At 38.6% G+C, this 19436-nt stretch overlaps 1 protein-coding gene across 3 annotated transcripts in view; it reads left to right on the forward strand.

The window, feature by feature from the left end:
• The window catches only part of hdac7a (histone deacetylase 7a), a 61305-nt gene that overhangs the window by 25715 nt on the left and 16154 nt on the right, over nt 1–19436 (forward strand). For 2 of the 3 annotated variants that reach the window (XM_044351275.1, XM_044351276.1), the window contains exons 3-12: nt 10158–10348; nt 10501–10591; nt 11310–11430; nt 11671–11771; nt 12222–12344; nt 12609–12718; nt 13659–13760; nt 14358–14529; nt 15123–15328; nt 16042–16245. In XM_044351275.1, the coding sequence (XP_044207210.1) occupies nt 10158–10348; nt 10501–10591; nt 11310–11430; nt 11671–11771; nt 12222–12344; nt 12609–12718; nt 13659–13760; nt 14358–14529; nt 15123–15328; nt 16042–16245 (1421 nt within the window). Of the gene's footprint in view, nt 1–380; nt 400–10157; nt 10349–10500; nt 10592–11309; nt 11431–11670; nt 11772–12221; nt 12345–12608; nt 12719–13658; nt 13761–14357; nt 14530–15122; nt 15329–16041; nt 16246–19436 lie in introns of those variants that run through there. The other variant, XM_044351277.1, reaches the window with a different exon arrangement.

Raw genomic sequence — 19436 nt, forward strand, 5'->3', positions numbered from 1 at the left:
TGCATACCTTCTTGTTTTGTCTACCTTGTCTCTCAATTTCACTTCATCTTAAATTTATTATAGGCAGCGTTTAAAATGAGTAAAGTTCTTTAAAAAGTCTTTTCTGTTTAGAGTCTGTAAATAGTCGTTTGCTCCAAGGCAAGGTGCTACTACTGTGTGATTGAAATGAATAAGTCAACAGTTTGGTGTCGTACAGCAGCAACAAATAGAGACAGAGATAGAGAGAGAGGGAGGGAGAAGAAAAAGAAGGAGTTAAAGAAAAGAGGATGTGGCCGACAGTAAAAGATGACTGGAGGGGAGTGGAGCTCTCTGTCTAATTATAGATCCTGCTGTGAGCTGGCCGAGGCAGAAGTGCTACTGGGGTTTTCACATAGCCGGATATTTACAAGACAAACAAGGGTATGTGCCTTTGACTTTATTGTTTAGTTCATGTGTCTGTGCGTATGTGTGCAGTTGTTTGTCTTTGGACATTTACGTACATACTGTGAATATGAGGTGAAACCTGTTGTATTAAACTCCTTGGATAAGACTATGCACTGGAAGCCTGCTGTGGTGCGCTGTCGTGTGTGTTTGTGAGTGTGACAAACTGATGATCAAGCCTCATCTGCCCAGTATGGATATGAGAGAGGGCCGGGGAAGAGGGGAACACACAGAGAGGGATTTTCTTCCTAGTGTTAATTAAATCGTCTCTGTGTGTCGCACTCATTCTGTGATCCTTTTCCTGTGCTGCTATTACCACTACACCTTTTTACGCCGTTTTAACAGTAGCAACTCTGTGTGTGTGTATTTATGTGTGTGTAAGCTTGCTGATCTAACAGACAGCGGCCCTGGATGTTTATGGAAACTCAGTGCGGACTTAGGAAACTGGACCCATGCTGCATTATACATCAACCTTCCTCCGTTACTGTCACATACACACACAAGCACACGCACACTCCGAATCCTCTCTGTCTCTAGCATACACAAATACAGATGTACAAATACATGCTTACAACTCTAATGGTCTTATCCTCTTACAACTCTAACAGTCCTTTCCTCAGACACGCTGTTCGTCTGTGATTTCTACACTGACGATGACTTGAATTGGCCTTAATGTGAATGAGAACATCCACTGTGGGAGCAGCTGCAGGAGGTCACTGACTTTTGCCTGTCTGTTATTGTTAAGTAACTGTCTGTTTTGGGATTGTTGCTATTCTGGGTTTGTTTAGCATCCCACAGGTTTGGTCTTCTGGGAAAGCGGCTGTATATCTAAAAATGATAATATGATGTGCATCTAATTCATAGACAAATGTTTTTAACGTTGCACCACACTTTTGGGGAAAAAAAATTACAAATGAAATGAAATTGAAAAATCATGTTCTTAGCAGTGATTTAAATGTCCTGAAAAAGCCACATCTGTAATCCTCTTCAAAGTGAACCTTTCAGTAACTTATCTGTTTGATGTTTTCTAGAGAAATCTCTCTGTACCTCCTGACCTTATAAATGGAGGCAGTGGTTTAGTCAACTGTATAGCGGAAGGTTTAAAATGCACTTTCAGCATAAAGTTCATGTTTTGCTTTTCTAAATCAGGAAATGAGTAATAGTAAGTTCTTGACAATATACAATTCTGTCCAACAGTCCCATGAATTTCTGCCAGTAGGCTAATAATTAGTGCTGAAACTCTTAGGGGATTTAATTGATTAGACAAACACCATTAGTCATCCGCATTTTTGATAATCAGTTTTGTGAGTCATTTATCAAGTAAAAATGCCAAACGTTTGTTGGTTTCAACCTCTCAAATGGAAGGATCTGCTTTGTTTGGTTAATATAATAATTGTGGTTTTTGGACTTTTGGTTGGACAAAACAAGCAATTTGAAGACAATGAGTGGGTCTGTCTAACAAAACAAAGACTTCATAAAAATCAGTCATTCATCATGAAAATCAAACATCTGATTCAAAACAGCTTGTTTTCAAATATATTTCTAAGAGAATTTTCTTCAGTTGACACAATGTGAGTGACAAATATAATATAATACAATACCTCAGTATCATTACTCTGGTTTACCGCAGTAATATTTGATCAGACAAGGGAAGCTTTCCTTAATTGCTAAAACCATTTTTAAGTTACGTGGAGAAGTGACCCCAAGAGCTGACCATTTCATATTCAGCCCCATAAATCCTGGTGTAGTATGTTATTTAGTTTTTAGTTTTTCTGTACATATTATCAGGCGTCTCCATTTGCTTAAGAAAAGCCAGACTTGAACCTGCGGCTTTGACCCTGCGTTTGTTTGCTTTAGATGAAATGGGAACTGTCTTCTTTGGCATAAAGCTGGAAAGGCATGGTGTACACTTGGATCAGTAAGTCTTTGGAACGAATACTCATGCACACACACAAATCAAATATCACCCTCCACCACCACCACCACACATACACACACACACACACACACACAGATCATAATAAGACAGATGCATGCCTCTCCAGGCTTGTGGAGACGGGGATGAAGGGAGTGATGGACTCCTCTTGGAGTCAAGAGGAGAACGGTTGACTTTGTCAGCAGTGTCAGGTTGTCCTGTCAGTCCTTTTGCTCTGACCTCTCCTCTATTAGACCATATTCCCTCCTTTTCCTTCTTTATTTCCTGTTCAGTCTCACTTTTTTCATTTGCTCTCCCTCTCTGACTTGCATCTCTGATTTTCCTTTCTTAAAACATCTAATCACTCTGCATATGACTTTCCCCCCATTGTTAAAGTCTTGAATTTACATCAGTGTCCTTTTTTTAACTTTCAGCAGAGTGACAAATACACTGAGGTAATGACATCTTTGTCTACTGAAAGTAGCTGGTGCCACTAAAAGGTGTTAAATGACTTAGATACACTCACGCACACAGTACAGTCAAAACAGAAGAAGGCGTTGTAGCTATATTTGGACGTGTGACAAGATACAAAGTGGTGGCGTCTGCTCAGTTGGTTGATGACTTTGTACAGAGTGTCTATGTGTAGTGACACTATACTGGCTGTCAACACTCTTCCAGTGTGCAGAGAGTGACTACACTTATCTACAGGTTGTTAAAGATTGCTGACCAACTCGCCTTTCTTGTCCTTTGAGTTCCTTCTCCTTTTTTTTTTTTTAGTCGGTTGTACTTTTTCCTCGTTTTTTTTCTCTTTCTTTCATCTTTCTGTTTTTCAGTTTTTATTGCCCCTGTTGTCTCACGCTGTGTGCCTTTTTTCTCTTTCACTCTGTCAACATCTGTCCACTCCATGCGAGGGTATGGAGGGAGCAAGAGAAAGAGGAAGACAGAGAGAGAGAGAGAGAGAGAGAGAGAGAGAGAGAAAGAGAGACATCCTGGTTTTACCTGTAGAACCAGTCCTGACTAAGTAGTACTAAGTAAGTAGAACAGAAGTTCAGAATAAAAGAAAATAGAAAGGAGAGGAAACTGTAGCAAGGACTAAGGGATTATCAAAATGCTCTCTCTCTCTCTTTCTCTCTAGCTCTCTCTCTTGCTCGCTCTCTCTCCCTTGCTTGCTCTCTCTCTCTCTCTCTCTCTCTCTCTCTTTCTCTCTCTCTCAGTGACACACATGTGCACACACACACACATGCATGCACAAAGAACTTCAGTTTCTCTGCTCAGAGAACATGAAGCTAATCTACCTAATCTTTCAGATAAATCAGCACATTCTCAACGGTCCCCACAACCAGACAGGCTGTATCACTCTGCGTCGTTGGTGATTTCCATAACACATTGACACTCCCATACATACACACACACACACACACACACACACACACAAAGTAAACTTAACAGTTTATTTTTAGTGTGCTTTGTTTCACGATGAGTTCATTTACTGTGCACAATTTAGCCTGCTCCGTCACTAAATGCAACTAAAAAATATTTTTGTGTCAGATGATTAAAAGTTATAGTGCTTTATATTTGACACCTGTGGTCACAGCTGGTAATGAGAAGTGTGTTTTCATAAAACAGGTCCATCGGTTCCATCTGAAATTACACCTGTCATGACTTTCAGGGTGAGCAAACATGTCTTGAGCAGCTACTCTGTCAGAAGTACAACAAAAGAAGAACAACTTTTGTATCTGTCCGCAGTTCACCCTTTTAAACTGTAGGCTTTATTTTAGTAAAGAAGAAACAACTATATATTACTCAATGATTCAGTTCATGCTCATCCCTTTTTCATGGTAATGCAATCTGACTCCTGGAATAGGCAGACTCCGCCAGTAGTAATGAAAACTCTATATATCTAGGGATCAAAGTTCTCAGTCGCTATGACAGATTTCTGACATTTGGAATCCAAAGAGGCCATTTATGAGATCAGTGTAGATCTTAGGAGAAAAAAAAAAGAGAGAAAACTTCCCATTCATTCTATTTCTCATTTGTGGACTTCACTGGTGTAAAAAGAAAACAGTGAGAGCTGCAGAGTTCGCTAACTAATTAGCTATACATTTTTTAAACGATCAAGAGCCATTGTGTCAAACTTTGACACACATCCTCATTAATAGAATAGGTTTGTAGGCTACTAAAAGCAATGTGCCATTGATTGTTGTAACCTAGCCAACAAACCATGTAGCCTATTCAAAGTCCACATTTAGCCTACCTGTTGTCACGGTGATTGAAACAGCTGCAGACAACTTTATAGGCTACGTGTAACAGCCTCTGTGGTAACAGCCCATCCTCTGATAACAGTCCTACCTCTTGTGTAGCCATGCTTTGGCTTTCCATCCCAAAATGCAAAGTTTAGTAGGGCCTACAGAATAGTATCATTGTTTCATGTCTTGAAAATTAGCCTTCCCTCTATTTTTACCCTCAAATGGGTATCAGGTGTAGCTGAGCTTCAGGCATATGGTTTCACTGCCAAAAAGCAGAAAAAATGGAAAGCACTTTAGAGACTTCTTTTTTTTTAATTGGACTTATTGTTCTTTAATGCTGGTGCTGTTTACTTGATGTTGTTTTTTTAGATTGAAAATGGCATGGAAATGACAAAAAAGAAAACTGGAAATAGGAAAGCTGTACAAAAGCACCTTAAAACACTATTGGTTGATTATTTAAACTTGATGGCTGCATTAGAGAACAGCAGCAATGGTTATGTGTGGAGCGCTGCTGAAATCTCATAATTTTACATTTCATGTTATTTGTTTAGCAGGCATCAAGTACTGTAACCTGTAACATGTTTTACAAATTTCAGATGGGGAATATGGCTTGAAAATTTTATGGCTTTAATCCATCTACAGTACAGTATATCTATATAAAAAGACATGGCCATTGCTGAAAATTGCTGACCATAACTATGATCAAAATGGACTTGATATAATGTTAATATTATATGAATGATATCATTTTGAAATGATAAAAAGATTATAATGGTAAGGACACCTTAAAAGACCAATATATTGTTTTCAGATGAAGTGTTAGGCTAAAATAAACAAATATGAACATGGCTGACAGTCGGTAGTCTCTATGTATACCTGTGATGATGCTGACAGTTGTAAGAGGTGGTGTTTTTTTATAGCAGAAACCACATTTCCCACAATTTTTTCCCACAATTTTTGGGAATTTTTGGGAGTGAGTCAGGACATGGCTGTACATGGCTGTACATGTCCTGACTCACTCCCAAAAATTCCTACCAAAAATCTATCAGCTTTAAATACAGTTTATGAAAATCCAAAAATAATGCTTGTCCAGGCTGTTGAGAAACTACTACTACTAAAAGAAACTACTCCATCTGAACTGTGTAGATCTTGTATTTTATGTTTTTGTTTTTTGACTTTCCTGACAGTTGTTGGCTTTCTCAATGCAAACGCATCATACTAGCTCATGCTCTAACATGGACTTGTTGCTTAGATGTTAGATTATTCTGTTACATGCCTTCCCTGCTCTATTGACACAGTAAAACTACTATTTCAGTGAAATCGACACAGAATCACAATCACAGAGTCTAGATTTATTTTCCTCTCCGAGTAAGACTCGCAGATGTAGTGAACTGTAATATAATATCAATCTTTAAGAGAACTACAAACATTAGAGCCTCATATTACTGGAGGCACCCAGGAGAGAAAGGCTGTGGAGAGAATAAATGTGGTTGCAAAGGTTCAGAGACTAAACCACTGCACAGTTTCTAGACTTACAGTCATGTTGGCTACATGGAGACTGTGTTATTATCAGTTACTGAAGAACATCATGTATTCACTCGCTGGGAAATACGGTGGCCAAGTAGTTAAAGGTGCAGTGTGTAGGATTTAGTGGCATCTAGCAGTGAGGTTGCAAATTGCAACAAACTGAATCCCCCCCCACCCCTCACCTTCGAAGCGTGTAGGAGAACCTATGGTGGCTGCGAAACATGTGAAAAATGTGAAAATCCCTCTCTAGAGCCAGTGTTTGTTTTTTCCATTCCGGGCTACTGTAGAAACATGGTGGTGCAACATGGTGGGCTCAGTGGAAGAAGACCTGCTCCCTATGGGCTCATTCTAAGTTGACGAAAACACAACAATTCTTATTTTCAGGTGATTATACACTTTTGAAAACATAATGATGAATATTATTTCTGCCAAGTTTGTTCCCCCAAATGGCACTAAATTCTACACGTTGCACCTTTAAAAAGATTATTCCTCACCTGAAGGACCCAGTTTCATGTACTGCCAAAGTGTCACTACACTACACACTGAGTAATTTGAGGAAACTCTAGCAAACTTCTATGCAATGAAGCCAGAATGTAGTTACTGGTGTTAATCTAAAGCTGTTTTAAAAAGTCAATCTTTGAAAAGTAAAATCAAATTTCTCTACAACAATCCACAGTTGTGACATGGATCATCATTGTCCTGCAGTGACCAGAGCTTAAAATGTCTGTAATCATATATTTATAAAAACAAAGGGAAATAAAATAGAATATGGGTGCTTTCCATAATGCCTTTCCAGGTGTTGAGTCAATAGTTAACCCTCCCAGCCATGTTTACCTGCTTTACATATTGAGAACCAGCCATATAGCCTCCTCTTTAGAGGTGTGAACTAAATGGGGAATTGTTGCTGTTTAAGTGGTCCCTGGACACAGAGTTAGAGAGAGAAGAGTCAATAAAAGCCAACTGGCACATTCATCAATGGTTAAGTGATTTCCATTACCAAGTGATCCAGTCTTTTATATGTATTATTTCTTTATCAACTGAAGAATGTTTTGCAGCATTTTGCAATTCCGCAAAGATTTTTTTTATGTTCACCCTACTTACAACTGGAAACTGATGGTGACTTCACTGGGTTACTCTATGTGTGCGTGCGTGTGTGTGTGGTTTTCCCTGTAGAAACAAAAGGCCCCGTGCAGGTAAATGTTGGACCAGTGTGTATTTTGCTATTTATAACCCATGGGAGGCAGGGAACGAGAGAGACACTGGTGTTCCCAACATTGTGTGTGTGTGTGTTTGTGTGTGTGTGTGTGTGCACTGTAGCAGTCTTTGTTTCCATGTATAAGCATGTTCTCCTCTCCTTTTCCTCAGAATAAAGGCCTTGTTATTCATTGCTGTCATTACAGAGAATATGTGAGCATGGTTCTGTGTGTGTGTGTGTGTGTGTGTGTGTGTGTGTTTGCCAAGGGATTTCTGTTATTCCAGCCATGGTCGGCATTCAGACAGTCTCTCTGCATTCGTACCTCCTAATATGGAGGAGTACTGACACTGCAGCACACCCTCACGTACACACGCTGCTATGTCACATTAACCCAAACAGTGATGCTAATGAAACTACAGTAACTCAAGCTCACTGTGTGTATGTATGTGTGTGCACACGTTTGCTTGTAGAAACAACACCAATAACATATCCGTTTTATTCAGTTCTATTCTATTCCCTTTCACCCATTTCCAGTGCTGCTGTTGGCATCAGGCCATCCTTCTCTATGAGTGACATTTAGCCTCACTTCACATACTGCAGCTTGACATCTGAGCACCAGGCGCAGCAGCACCAAGATGATGTCACACCAAGTTATTTCAAGGCTTGCTGTGTGTGTGTGTGTGTGTGTGTGTGTGTGTGTGTGTGTGTGTGTGTGTGTGTGTGTGTGTGTGTGTGTGTGTGTGTGTGTGTTTAAAGTTTTGGTTTAAGCATCAAGGCAGGTTTGTGCAATAGGTGTTTGCACAAGCCTGTCTTACATGTGCAGCTATGGATAAGTGTGTCACATGTGAATATGTGTAAATGTCTTTGCTGTATTTGTGTGTTCATGTCTTCTGAATGTTTGTTCATGAGGGTTTGTGTGTGTGTGAGTTTATTTAATTGCACAAATAGATAGATATACATGTAGTATAATCCACATGTGTGCATGTTAATGTGACCGTGAACACACATGAACATGGACACAAGTGAATGTCTGTATGTGTTTACAAATGTGTTCCTGTGTTTGTGTGTGAATCAGAGTGCATTTCTTTGTGCATGTGGGGGTATGTGTGTGTGTGTGTGTGTCATAGACAGAAACTACCCCCAGCCTTTTCCCAAGCTGTTCCCTTCCTGGATCCTGTTTTTAGCGTCGGATGAGGCAATCTTTCCCATTGAGTCAGCCATGCAATGCAAATAGCCCCAACAGCATGCAAAGATCATGGAAATGTGTGTGTATGTGTAAAAGCCAGCCAGACATACAGACAGACAGAGTGAGATAGTGTGAGTTTATGTGTAACACACAAAGAAAACAGACAGAGAGAACGTATGAGTTTGTTATTGTGTTTGTTATTCTATATTAACAGAGAGAGAGACATATAAAGTAGATATAACAACACTTTGTTGATCAGTTGTCAGTGTTTTAATCATATCGGCTGGTGCAGTTTGGGGTTGAGTGTCCTGCACTGGGTACGGGGTGGTTGCAGTAGGAAGGGAGAGCCTGATTCATCCTTTTTACCGAACCACATTTTTCACAGCAAGTTGGGACTTCCAGTCACGCCTTTCATGTGTGGGATAGACCACTTATCAAATTCTAAGAGATGCAAAGAGTGTGTGCTGAGGGCTTGTCATACACACAACATAGGCAGATAAAATATAACAGATATTAACCATGGCGGTTTTAAGGTGATTCATGTCTGCACTGTTTCTAGCTTTGGACTGGTAGTGTTCTGAGTGTTACAGCTAAGTGATTTTGTGTTTAGATAATATCAAATGATTAGCTATGCATAGGTCATCAGCAACCATTATCTTCTCTCATTATTCTAAGCCCCAAAATTATACTGTGGTTTTCCTACCTAATCTAAATTGGTATATACTATTGTATCGGCTAATAAACGTTCAACACCTCATCATTTCTTTCAACTTTCAACAAAAGACTGAATACTTTGTTAGCCTTTTTCCAACTATGTTACAGTTCCTGCTATAGGCTCTGGTTGTGTATCAACAGCTGGACTCATATGTTGATGCTGAATGCTAACACAATGATACTTGTTTTTAAAGATGAGGTGTATATAGGGATTTTTCTTAGAATATGGACAGAAACCCCACTAACATGTTTCAGTTTTGTAAAAAGACTAATATAAGAAAATATATTTTCTGTCAGAGGCTACTGGAACAAAGGTTAGCTTAACAAGGACATACTGTTCATAGCTAACATAGCAGTGCCCGGAGGGGCCTAGTTGCATATTGTGTTGCTAAAAAAAGATATATATATCTTGCTAAATATAATACATTTTCTAGGTTAGTAGTGATTGCTACCTGAAAAAAGCCTAAAGCTAAGTGTTTGCTCTCTGCAACTGATTCTAAAACTATAATTGAAGGTTATTATAATGTAGAGGGTGTTTAGGGTAGGGCAGTTTGCACAGTGAAGTGTTTCAGTAAAGTTTACTGTGTGACAGTATCCTCTACTGGAACATACAGTAAGTCTACCATGTCAGACATTTCACTTCATCTCATTTAAGTGTTTCTACAGCCATACCACAACAATATTTTAGTTCGTTTTTTTAGCTTTGTTTATATAAAGTCAGTTCTCTCAAAATGTTTAAAGATGGTGTTAATGTTTTGCTATGACTTTTGCAAATGCGAACCATAATTCTGGTGTATATTTTTTATGTTTTCTCCAAACACTGGTCACATTTGCTTCTGTTTACATGAGCTTACTGTCTCCCAGGTAGGGTTACCCACAGAGTATTGTGTAAACCAAGTGATCTTAGTGGGGATGAATTGACGGCTCTCTCCTCTCCCAATCTTTGTCTCCCAGATTCCTCGGTGGCAGTGCCGGTGTCGTGTGCAGCCTTGTTTCCCATGGACCTCAGGGTGGGAGAACGGGGTATGCGCCCTGGTTCAGACACGGCGCTCCTCACCCCGCTGCACCCGCCGTTACTCCTCAGCCCATTCTCCCCTCAGCCCCGCACCTCCTTCTCCCAACAACAACTGCACCAGCACATCCGGGTAGGGAATATAAAACTTACATTATTGATAATCCTCCTTTTGAAAGATTAAATTTAGTATTCACTGTCTGAAAAAAAAACACTTCGGCTAGCTTCCTGAAAAAAACTGTACATGATTTTTCTTTCTTGTTTTTTATATGTTCGTGTGTCTAGTTTAATATGGAGCAGAGGAGGCGGGAACAGGAGCACCATGAGAAACAGCAGGAATTGCAGCAGCTAAAACACAAAGACAAGAGTCAACAGAGTGAGTCCCACACACACATACATATTTTTATATATATATATATATATATGTGTGTGTGTGTATATATATATATATATATGTGTGTGTGTATATATATATATATATATATATATATATATATATATATATATATATATATATATATAACTTCAATGACACTACCCTCTTACTACAAGTTTCAGTTTACAATTGAAGACCCAGAGTGTTAATCATGAGCAGAGTGAGATCATTCCTCTTTATTGAACTGTGTTATTCCGCTTTTAGAGCTGTTTGCTTTGAAATGGGAGCTAAATATAACCTGACAAGCGGAGCTACAACAGTGGAGTTAAATATAGCTTTGAGTCTGGGCACAGGTCACTGGGTCAATATTGACTTGAGCACTCCTAGCACCTCCTGTCACCTCTGTGTGCACACATTTACAGACACACACACTCATACACGCAAATAGTAGAGAACATAGTCACAGACAAAGCGAGTGACCTTACCAATGCATCACACACACATGCATGCTTCCTCTTAACCATGCATACATGCATTTTCTAAAACTCCTCACAGTATTGTTCCAGTTGTCTTTGTCATAGATTTTACTATTAGTCAATAATTATGATTTGCAAAAATATGCAAGGTTGGTTGTGCACACTAACCCACTGTCCTCTTGGCCTGGCTTTTCCTTGCTTTTCTATGTTTTTGATGGGTTGTTTGTGTGATTGATTGACAGGTGCGGTGGCCAGTTCCCTGGTGAAACAGAAACTTCAGGAGGTGATCCTGAAGAAGCAAAAACAGGCAGCGCTGGAAAGGACAAGCTCCAACACTCTGACTGCGACACCTGTAGCATATAGGTGACACAAAATGCATACATACACACACAAACAGAGCAAAAAGGAAAATATCGAAACACAAGATAGGCAACATGAGCGTATGTTTGAATGTACCATACAGTATATCAGTAAATATTGAAATAACTTAATACTTTTTCAGCTCTAAAATGAGAATTTTGAATGAACCTCTACCATATGTGGAATGATTGTTTACCCTCATGGTTGTGTGTCTCTTTGTATTTGTTTGTTATGTTTTCCCAGAAAGCTGGGCCCAGACCCCAGTGTTTCCTCCCAGAATCTGGTCTCGTCTCCATCACAGCCTTCTTCTGAGGGCTCAGAGGGGACGCCACTACGCAGGGCAGGTAAAACATCTGACATCAACCCTTAAAACTTTGACTTTATCCAGAGCCAGCGACTGAAGTATTCACATCCTTCAACTCAAAAGGCTTGATAAACAAAATTCTGTTTAATTTAATTAAATTAATTAAATTGTATTCAACCTTTAAACTCCTATTTATCATGGTTGCCTGTATCTTTCATACCCACTTCTGAAATCTTTTGGTACACCATTTTGGGTCTTTGCTGATTTACCACCATCATTGCATATTGGCAATCACACGTACAGTAGCTTATTACCCAATTCTTGATCTTTTGACCTTCTTCACTTCTAGTGTTTGGTAAATAGTGAAGATTTCATGAACAGGAAATGAGTTGAATTGCTGTCTTATGACCATCTCAAATGTATCAATGTAGTAAAATATTTGCACATAATCACATTAGGTAACCTTCCTCATGTTGCTTTCATTTGTCAGCGTCCGAGCCCAATCTGAAGGTGAAACACAAACTGAAGAAACATCTAAACACCCGCAAGAGCCCGCTCACCCGCAAAGAGAGTGCCCCGCCCACAATCAAACACCGAGTACCTGACACACTGGGTAACCAAACACGCACACACACACGCACACACACACACACACACACAGACAAAAATTCAAGAAAATGAACAGCAGCGATAATGCCTTATTGTTATTTGATGAGATAATATCAATGTCAAAATTATTTTAAAAACACAATTCTGTGATGTAAAAAAACGTAATGTAATAAAAATATTATCAAGATGCATTATCATATACTAAACTAGCTCTCTCCCTCTCTCTCTCTCTCTCTCTCTCTCTCTCCGTCTCTGTCTGTCTCACCAGACTCGTCCCCCAGCAGCAGTAGTACTCCAGTCTCTGGCTGTAGTTCCCCTAATGACAGTCTGCCCAGTGAGAATGGGCTGCTGCCATCTGCAGGTGGCCTCTCACATGAGGTTAGCAAACACACATACAATCACACATAGATGAACAATGTATGTATTTTATTGTTGAGCCCTTTCAGAATATTTTATGAAGTAAAACTGACTAAAACAATCTCACCTTAAGATAAAACATGTTTTTTTACACCAAATCTTGTGTATCTATCTCATTTGATAGAAAAATAGAAAAATGCTAAATAGTTTTTAAAAAAAAGCTTGATGTTTAAATGAAGTTGGATGGAAATGGAAACATTTAGATTGATAAAAAGACAAAAGCCTGAAGATGGTAGATACTTTCTTTATGCCCATCCAGTAAGGCTGTTTTGTCTTAAAGATGGAAAAACACAAGCATTTTAAATAAGTAAGCACATGGTTTGTTAAGATGAGTTGTTGTTTCATGTACATGAACTGTGCTAAGACGCCGAGTAATGACATGTTTAACACAACAACACAAGAGCATGGGGGCACTGAGTGTGTGTCAGCTGTTTATACATAATTCATTTAATCACTGAAAGTCAGAACAAAGGAACCTCTGTCACACCTGCTGTGGATGTCTGACTCATGATTCCCCAATGTCACAACAGCTCAGCTTTAAGTAGATTACATTATCTTAGATCACTGTCGATTCTTTTTTTTAAATTGTAGATTTTACAATTTGTAAAAACTAAACATTTAGCAGAGAAAATGTGTGTATCTGTAGCAAAGCAGAGATCAGGGAGAGGTTTTAATCATGGGATACATAACCAAGACTGGTCTTAAATGTTAAATGGGATTTCTCTTATCTCTCTTGTGTTGTAATGGCAAAAACAGCTGTTTTTATGAGTCCAGGTTTGAAAGATGTGTTGTTATTAACACAATTAAATTCAGATTTTAATATGAATGTTTATATGTTATGTTATGAGTAATATTATATGTTATTTCTGGATAATGTTTAATAATGTTTTGGCATTTCCAGGCACAGAAGCTGCTGCTCAGAGATGGCACTCTAGCTAATTTCACCATCCAGAGTCCCTCCACTTTGCCCACCATCACGCTGGGGCTACCGGCCAACGCCAGGGTAAGCACCGAACTGCAAGAACAACTCTTACATCATGTGTGTTCCCTACTAAAACGTGAAAAAAATGGCAGTGGGATCAGATCATCTAATGATATAATATTCTGCTTCATTTAAGACACACTTTTAGAAAATATTAATAGAACATATTTTTATTATATTAGATTTATAGACTCAAGACGAGATTAAGTGAATTAAAGTGCAGTGACTGTATAGTATATACAGGGTTAAAGTTAACCAAAAAAGTCACATAACATTCCATGACATGGAAACCTCAATGAAATTAAATTAATGAAATCTCTCCTCCCCACTACTCAGTTTTAAACAGGAAATAGATCAAATAAAGGCAGCACTGTGCTCTTAGAATGCTGTCTCACTATGACACTGATACTTGTGAGTTTTGAAGTACTGTATAGTGAAATTTAACCGGCTTCTTGAACAGAATTATTAAGATCATCACCTGGACATGTTATTTAGTTTACTTCAGTAAATGTACTATGATTAGTTATATCTTGTTTTATTTTATGTTGACCTTTTAAAAGTTCAGATGGCATGTTGGCTGCACAGTAACTATAAGGCTGTTTCACTATCATTGTGCAGGCTGATGGAGAGCTGTCCTCTCTGAAGGTTGGCCAGGTGCCCATGGTTACAGCCGGGGGCTCACCGGTCTTCCTCCCCCTGAGCAGAGAGGATCAGGCTGGGCAGCTGAACCCTCACCTTCCTGTTATCATCCTGGAGCCTTCTGGACTGGTACACACTCCACTACTCACTGGTGAGACACACGCACATATATAAACATGTACATACATATACGCACTCAGGACAATGTGCACATATGTGAGGACAAAAGTGCCACAATTAGAGATGTTGAAATGCTGATGAGGAATTAGTCATTTTATTTTAACATTTCAGTCTAGGATTGTATGCACATGAACAAATACACAAAGCTCTTAACTCACACATTCAATATGTAATCACGCAGCCTTGTATGGACACAAATACATGTATTAATTTGAAGCCATTGGGGAAGCAGTGGTTTTATGTAGGTCTTTTAATTTCAGTCTAAAATGTTAGAGTACCACCCAGTGGCTCCATTTAGAATAATCATATTTTCTTCTTTTTTGCAAGTAAACCTCAATGGTGGTCACATACACATTTTGACAAAGTAGTATGTTTTAAAAAATGCAGTAAAGGACATTAACATTCTTATCTGTTACAAGGTCAAAGAATTCAAATTAAAATAGTTTTGAAGCCAGTAGGGTCAAAGTTGACACTTTAGTAACAATCGTGTGTTTGAGAAGTTTGTCTGTTTCTTCTCATGTTAACTATTTTTTTCTGCCCCTCTATCTCTCTGTCTCTCACCAGTTCCAGGCCTCGACTCCGTCCCACTGCAGTTTGCCCCTCAGTTAGACCACCTGTCTCCAGGAGGCTCTCACCCTCACAAGCCCCTGAGCAGAACACGCTCGGAGCCCCTCCCTCAGAACCCCCGCACCCTTCACGCACATTTCCTCCAACAACAGCACAACACACAACTACTAGAGAGGCTCAAACAGCAGACACATCTGGGCAAGGTATGAGGAAGTGAATGCACTCACTCTGATTTGTATTCATTAAAATGATCAGCAAATGCATTCTTCTCATGGACTTTTGAACTTGAACTTACTGGGTCTGCAAGTGAAATAGTGGACTCTCGTTATCACCACCATATTCTACACTTGCATCAGGTCAGACTGAAAGCTGCAGGCTGTAAACTCTTCAAGCTACCGTCATGGTAAAAGTGTTATAACCTTTGAAATTACTTACTGTGGAAGTGACTCAACACAGGAGACAACCTTGGCAGCAAATTAATTAATGTTATTTGCTCGTATAAGACTTTTAGAAGATAACGAGTGATTGTGAAATTACTTGCTGGTATGAAGAGAATTTTGTAGCAGTCCTTCAGATTGAGAGCCATGACAATCTCACAGCTGCAATCTTGGTTGTGGACACAACAGTTTGAATAATTGAACACAGAGAACACTCAGACAAGACTAATCACCATACTCCCCTCATCTAAGTCCATTTAATCCACTTAATTCCACTTCAGCATGGTTTGATAAAGTTTAAATTGTGAAGTAACTGAACCGAATTCTAGTACAAAAGGTTTAATTGACCATTTCAGTGTTTGTTTGTATTTATCATGTCTTCATGTGAATGTTTAAACGCAAACACACTTGTATATTTGTCTGAATGCATATTTTTACCAACTTGTTTATACCAAGTATGTGTATGTGTACATGTGCAGCTAATGTCCAAGTCCAGTGAGAAGCCCAGACTGCATCAGATCCCCTCTGAGGATATGGACTCAGAGGATGGTGGTGGGACATCGCCTTCAGAGCCGGCCTATCAGAGCAGAGGGAGGGCAGAGTCTCTGAGGGAGGCGGAGCCAACAGCATCCAAGAGTCACGAAGAGCAAATCAACCTGCAACATGCACTCATACTCAACCAGGTTGGAAAATATAATACACTTTAACACATGAGATACAAACACACAGAGAGCAGGTAGATAGATGGAAGAAAACCATGTGACTGTTCTTCATTCAACAGTCCTGTAGATGGCAGCCTAACATATCCACACATCATTCTAGTTCTCGTTGCATGCTGGTGTGGTTTGACATCTACTCATTACATCAAAGCGGTTATGTCAGTCTGTTGTTATGATGACAGGGAGCATGTAAGCTGAGCTATTACTCTTTAAGAAAAATTTTCACTAACTGTTCGGCAATATGATCCATTCTGAATCTCACTGGCCAGTGTGATTAGGCCAGAGTGAGTGAGAGGTAGCCTCTGCATGTTAGTGAGAAAGCTAAGCTCCTGGGAAATGCATTCTGAACTAGCTGGAGATGGGAAATGGCTTATCTTTGTCATCAGATCATCCTCTAAATCTCTTCCAATAATTAATTCTGTTCAAACATAATCTGATTAAATCTAGAAATATGGTAGATATTTGGAGAATATAACACCCTGACAAAAAGGAATATTCATTTTACTCTCATGTGCACCAGTCATATACTAGAATTGACTGCTTTGTAGTGGAGGCCGGTTCAGTCTCCAATATTAGCAACACACATAATCGCAGTATATTGATCTTTGATCATAATCCCGTCACTCTGCAGCTACAGTCTTCCTTTCCCAAACCAAAATATAACGTAAAATTTAACCCCGTACTACTATTATCACCAGGTTTTAAGGAGTACATGAACAAAAGTCTCCGAGAATTTTTTGAGATCAATGACAGTGGAGAAGTTTCAGACTCTACTCTCTGGGAAACACTTACTAAAGTTACTATGAGAGGATTTTTTATTTCTTATGAGACCTCAAGGAAAAAAGCTAAATCTAAAAGACTGAAAGAAATTGAACAAGCTATTATTCATAGAGAACAAATACATAAGATATCTCTACTACAGTCTGACTATAACAAGATTCTGAAATTTAAATCTGAATATAACTCAAACCTCAAAAATTATTATCAAGACAACTTAAAGGTGAGCTGACAAAGACTGCTATCCTTAAAATACAGTCCAAAACCGGACAAATACTTACAGATCATCAAGATATTAACGGTTGTTATAAAGAATTTTACTCCGGTCTTTATACCTCTTCTTCCACAGCAGCAGAGAAAGATTACTGTCAGTTCTTTAGTTCTTTTGCTTTGCCACATCTAAATGAGAGTAATCTGCATTCTCTGGAAAGAATGTTTTCTGTTGCTGATTTATTCCCCACAGGTAAATGTCCTGGACCAGATGGGTTTGGAGCTGAGTTCTACCAAGCGTTTCATGAGCTTTTAACACCTTTCTTACTCAGAATGATTAATGACTCAATTGCAAGAAAAACACTTCCACCTTCTCTTTACAAAGCAAATGCATGTCTGTTATTGAAAAAGGGAAAACATCCCGTGGATCCTGCCAATTATAGGCCCATTTCCTTGCTCAATTTTGATCACAAATTTTAACAAAAGTATTGGCCACTAGATTAAGTAAACATGTAGCAACACTTATCCACCCAGATCAAGCAGGCTTTATCCCAGGCTGGCTTTCCTTTTTTAATGTGCGTCACTCGTTAAATATATTGCATTCTGACTGGGGTAAAAACACTCAAACAGCTGTCTTGACATTGGATGCCCAGAAAGCCTTTGAATCTATTGAATGGCCATTTTTATTTGAAACTTTGAGGACATTTGGATTTGGTAAGATTTTTTTGGACTGGATTGAAATTCTTTATCACTCTTCTAAATTCTCTAACATAACAAATAAAATCTCATCAGAGCCATTTAGTCTATATTGGGAAGTGAGACAGGGAGATTGCCCATCTCCTTTGTTATTTAATATAGCACTAGAACCTTTGGCAATTAGGATAAGACATCATCCTCATCAAGCATATTACAGCTTCTACATCAGAATGTCTTGTTTCACAATACGCAGATGATATACTTGTGACCTTAATAAATCCTGAAGTTCTTATTCCTCATCTTTTACAATATATTAAATCATTCAGTAAAATTTTTGGTTATAAAACAAATTGGGCTAAAAGTGAATCTATTTTATTGGAGAAAATACAGTTTTACAGGATTGCCCTGTTAAATTTGTTTAGGATTATATCACATATTTATGACTTAAAATCTCAAAAAATCCTTAAATTAGATTTGTCAGAAGGCATTGATAAACTAAAATGTAGCATAGAATACTGGACTTTGCCTCTATCTATGATGGGCAGAGTAAATGCCATTAAGATGGTATCTCTACCAAAGTTTTTATATCTTTTTCAAAATCTTCGAAATTGATCTCAGCTGACTTTTTTAAGAAGCTAGAGTCAATCATTTTTCAATTTGTTTGGTGTTGTAAAAACACAGATTATCTAAAAACATCTATTTAGGCCCACTCTGGATTGAAGTCTGGGTCTTCCAGTATTTAAAGATTACTATTGGGCAGCTAATACTGGCAGTGGGGTTCTCCAGACCATTAGTCACTCAATTCTGCCCCCATGTGGCTAAAATTAGAGATTATGTCCTTAATAAAACTATATGCCTCACTGTCCTCCTTACTTTTTACAAATCATGCATCTGCTACTAAGTCAGTAAGTCACAATTTTGTTGTCAGAAATTCACTGAAGATTCTTACTCAAATTAAATATATTTACAAAGTCTCTAGTATTTCCATATATATACCATTTTGCCACAAACACGCCTTTTCTCAAGCATTGCTGGATAACATGTTTGCTACATGGTGTGTGAAAGGGCTTAAGCGCATAAAGGACTTCAATTTAGACAACAAGTTTGCATCTTTTGGTCAATTAAGCTTGAAGTACAATCTACCTCACTCTAATCTTTTAGATTAGATGCAACTCAGGCATTTTGTGAGGGAAAACTTCCCCCATTTTGAGTCCACTTGTGAGAGACGTACTCTTGGGATTCCTTTTCTTTTGCCAGAGAGTAAGAAGCCTATAATTAAATTTGTTAGTTTTTTCTAAGGACTCTGTGTCTGTCAACTATATTAAGAGAGCTTGGGAGAGGGAAATCAATGCTGTGTTGCCTGATAAAATATGGAGGACTGCACTTTCTTATATTCATAGCTGTTCAATAAACAGCAGACATAGGTTAATTCAGTTCAAAGTGATTCACCATTTTCATTACTCTAAGGTCAT

Source organism: Thunnus albacares, chromosome 5 (genome assembly GCF_914725855.1).
Source record: "Thunnus albacares chromosome 5, fThuAlb1.1, whole genome shotgun sequence".
Taxonomy (NCBI): Eukaryota; Metazoa; Chordata; class Actinopteri; order Scombriformes; family Scombridae; genus Thunnus; species Thunnus albacares.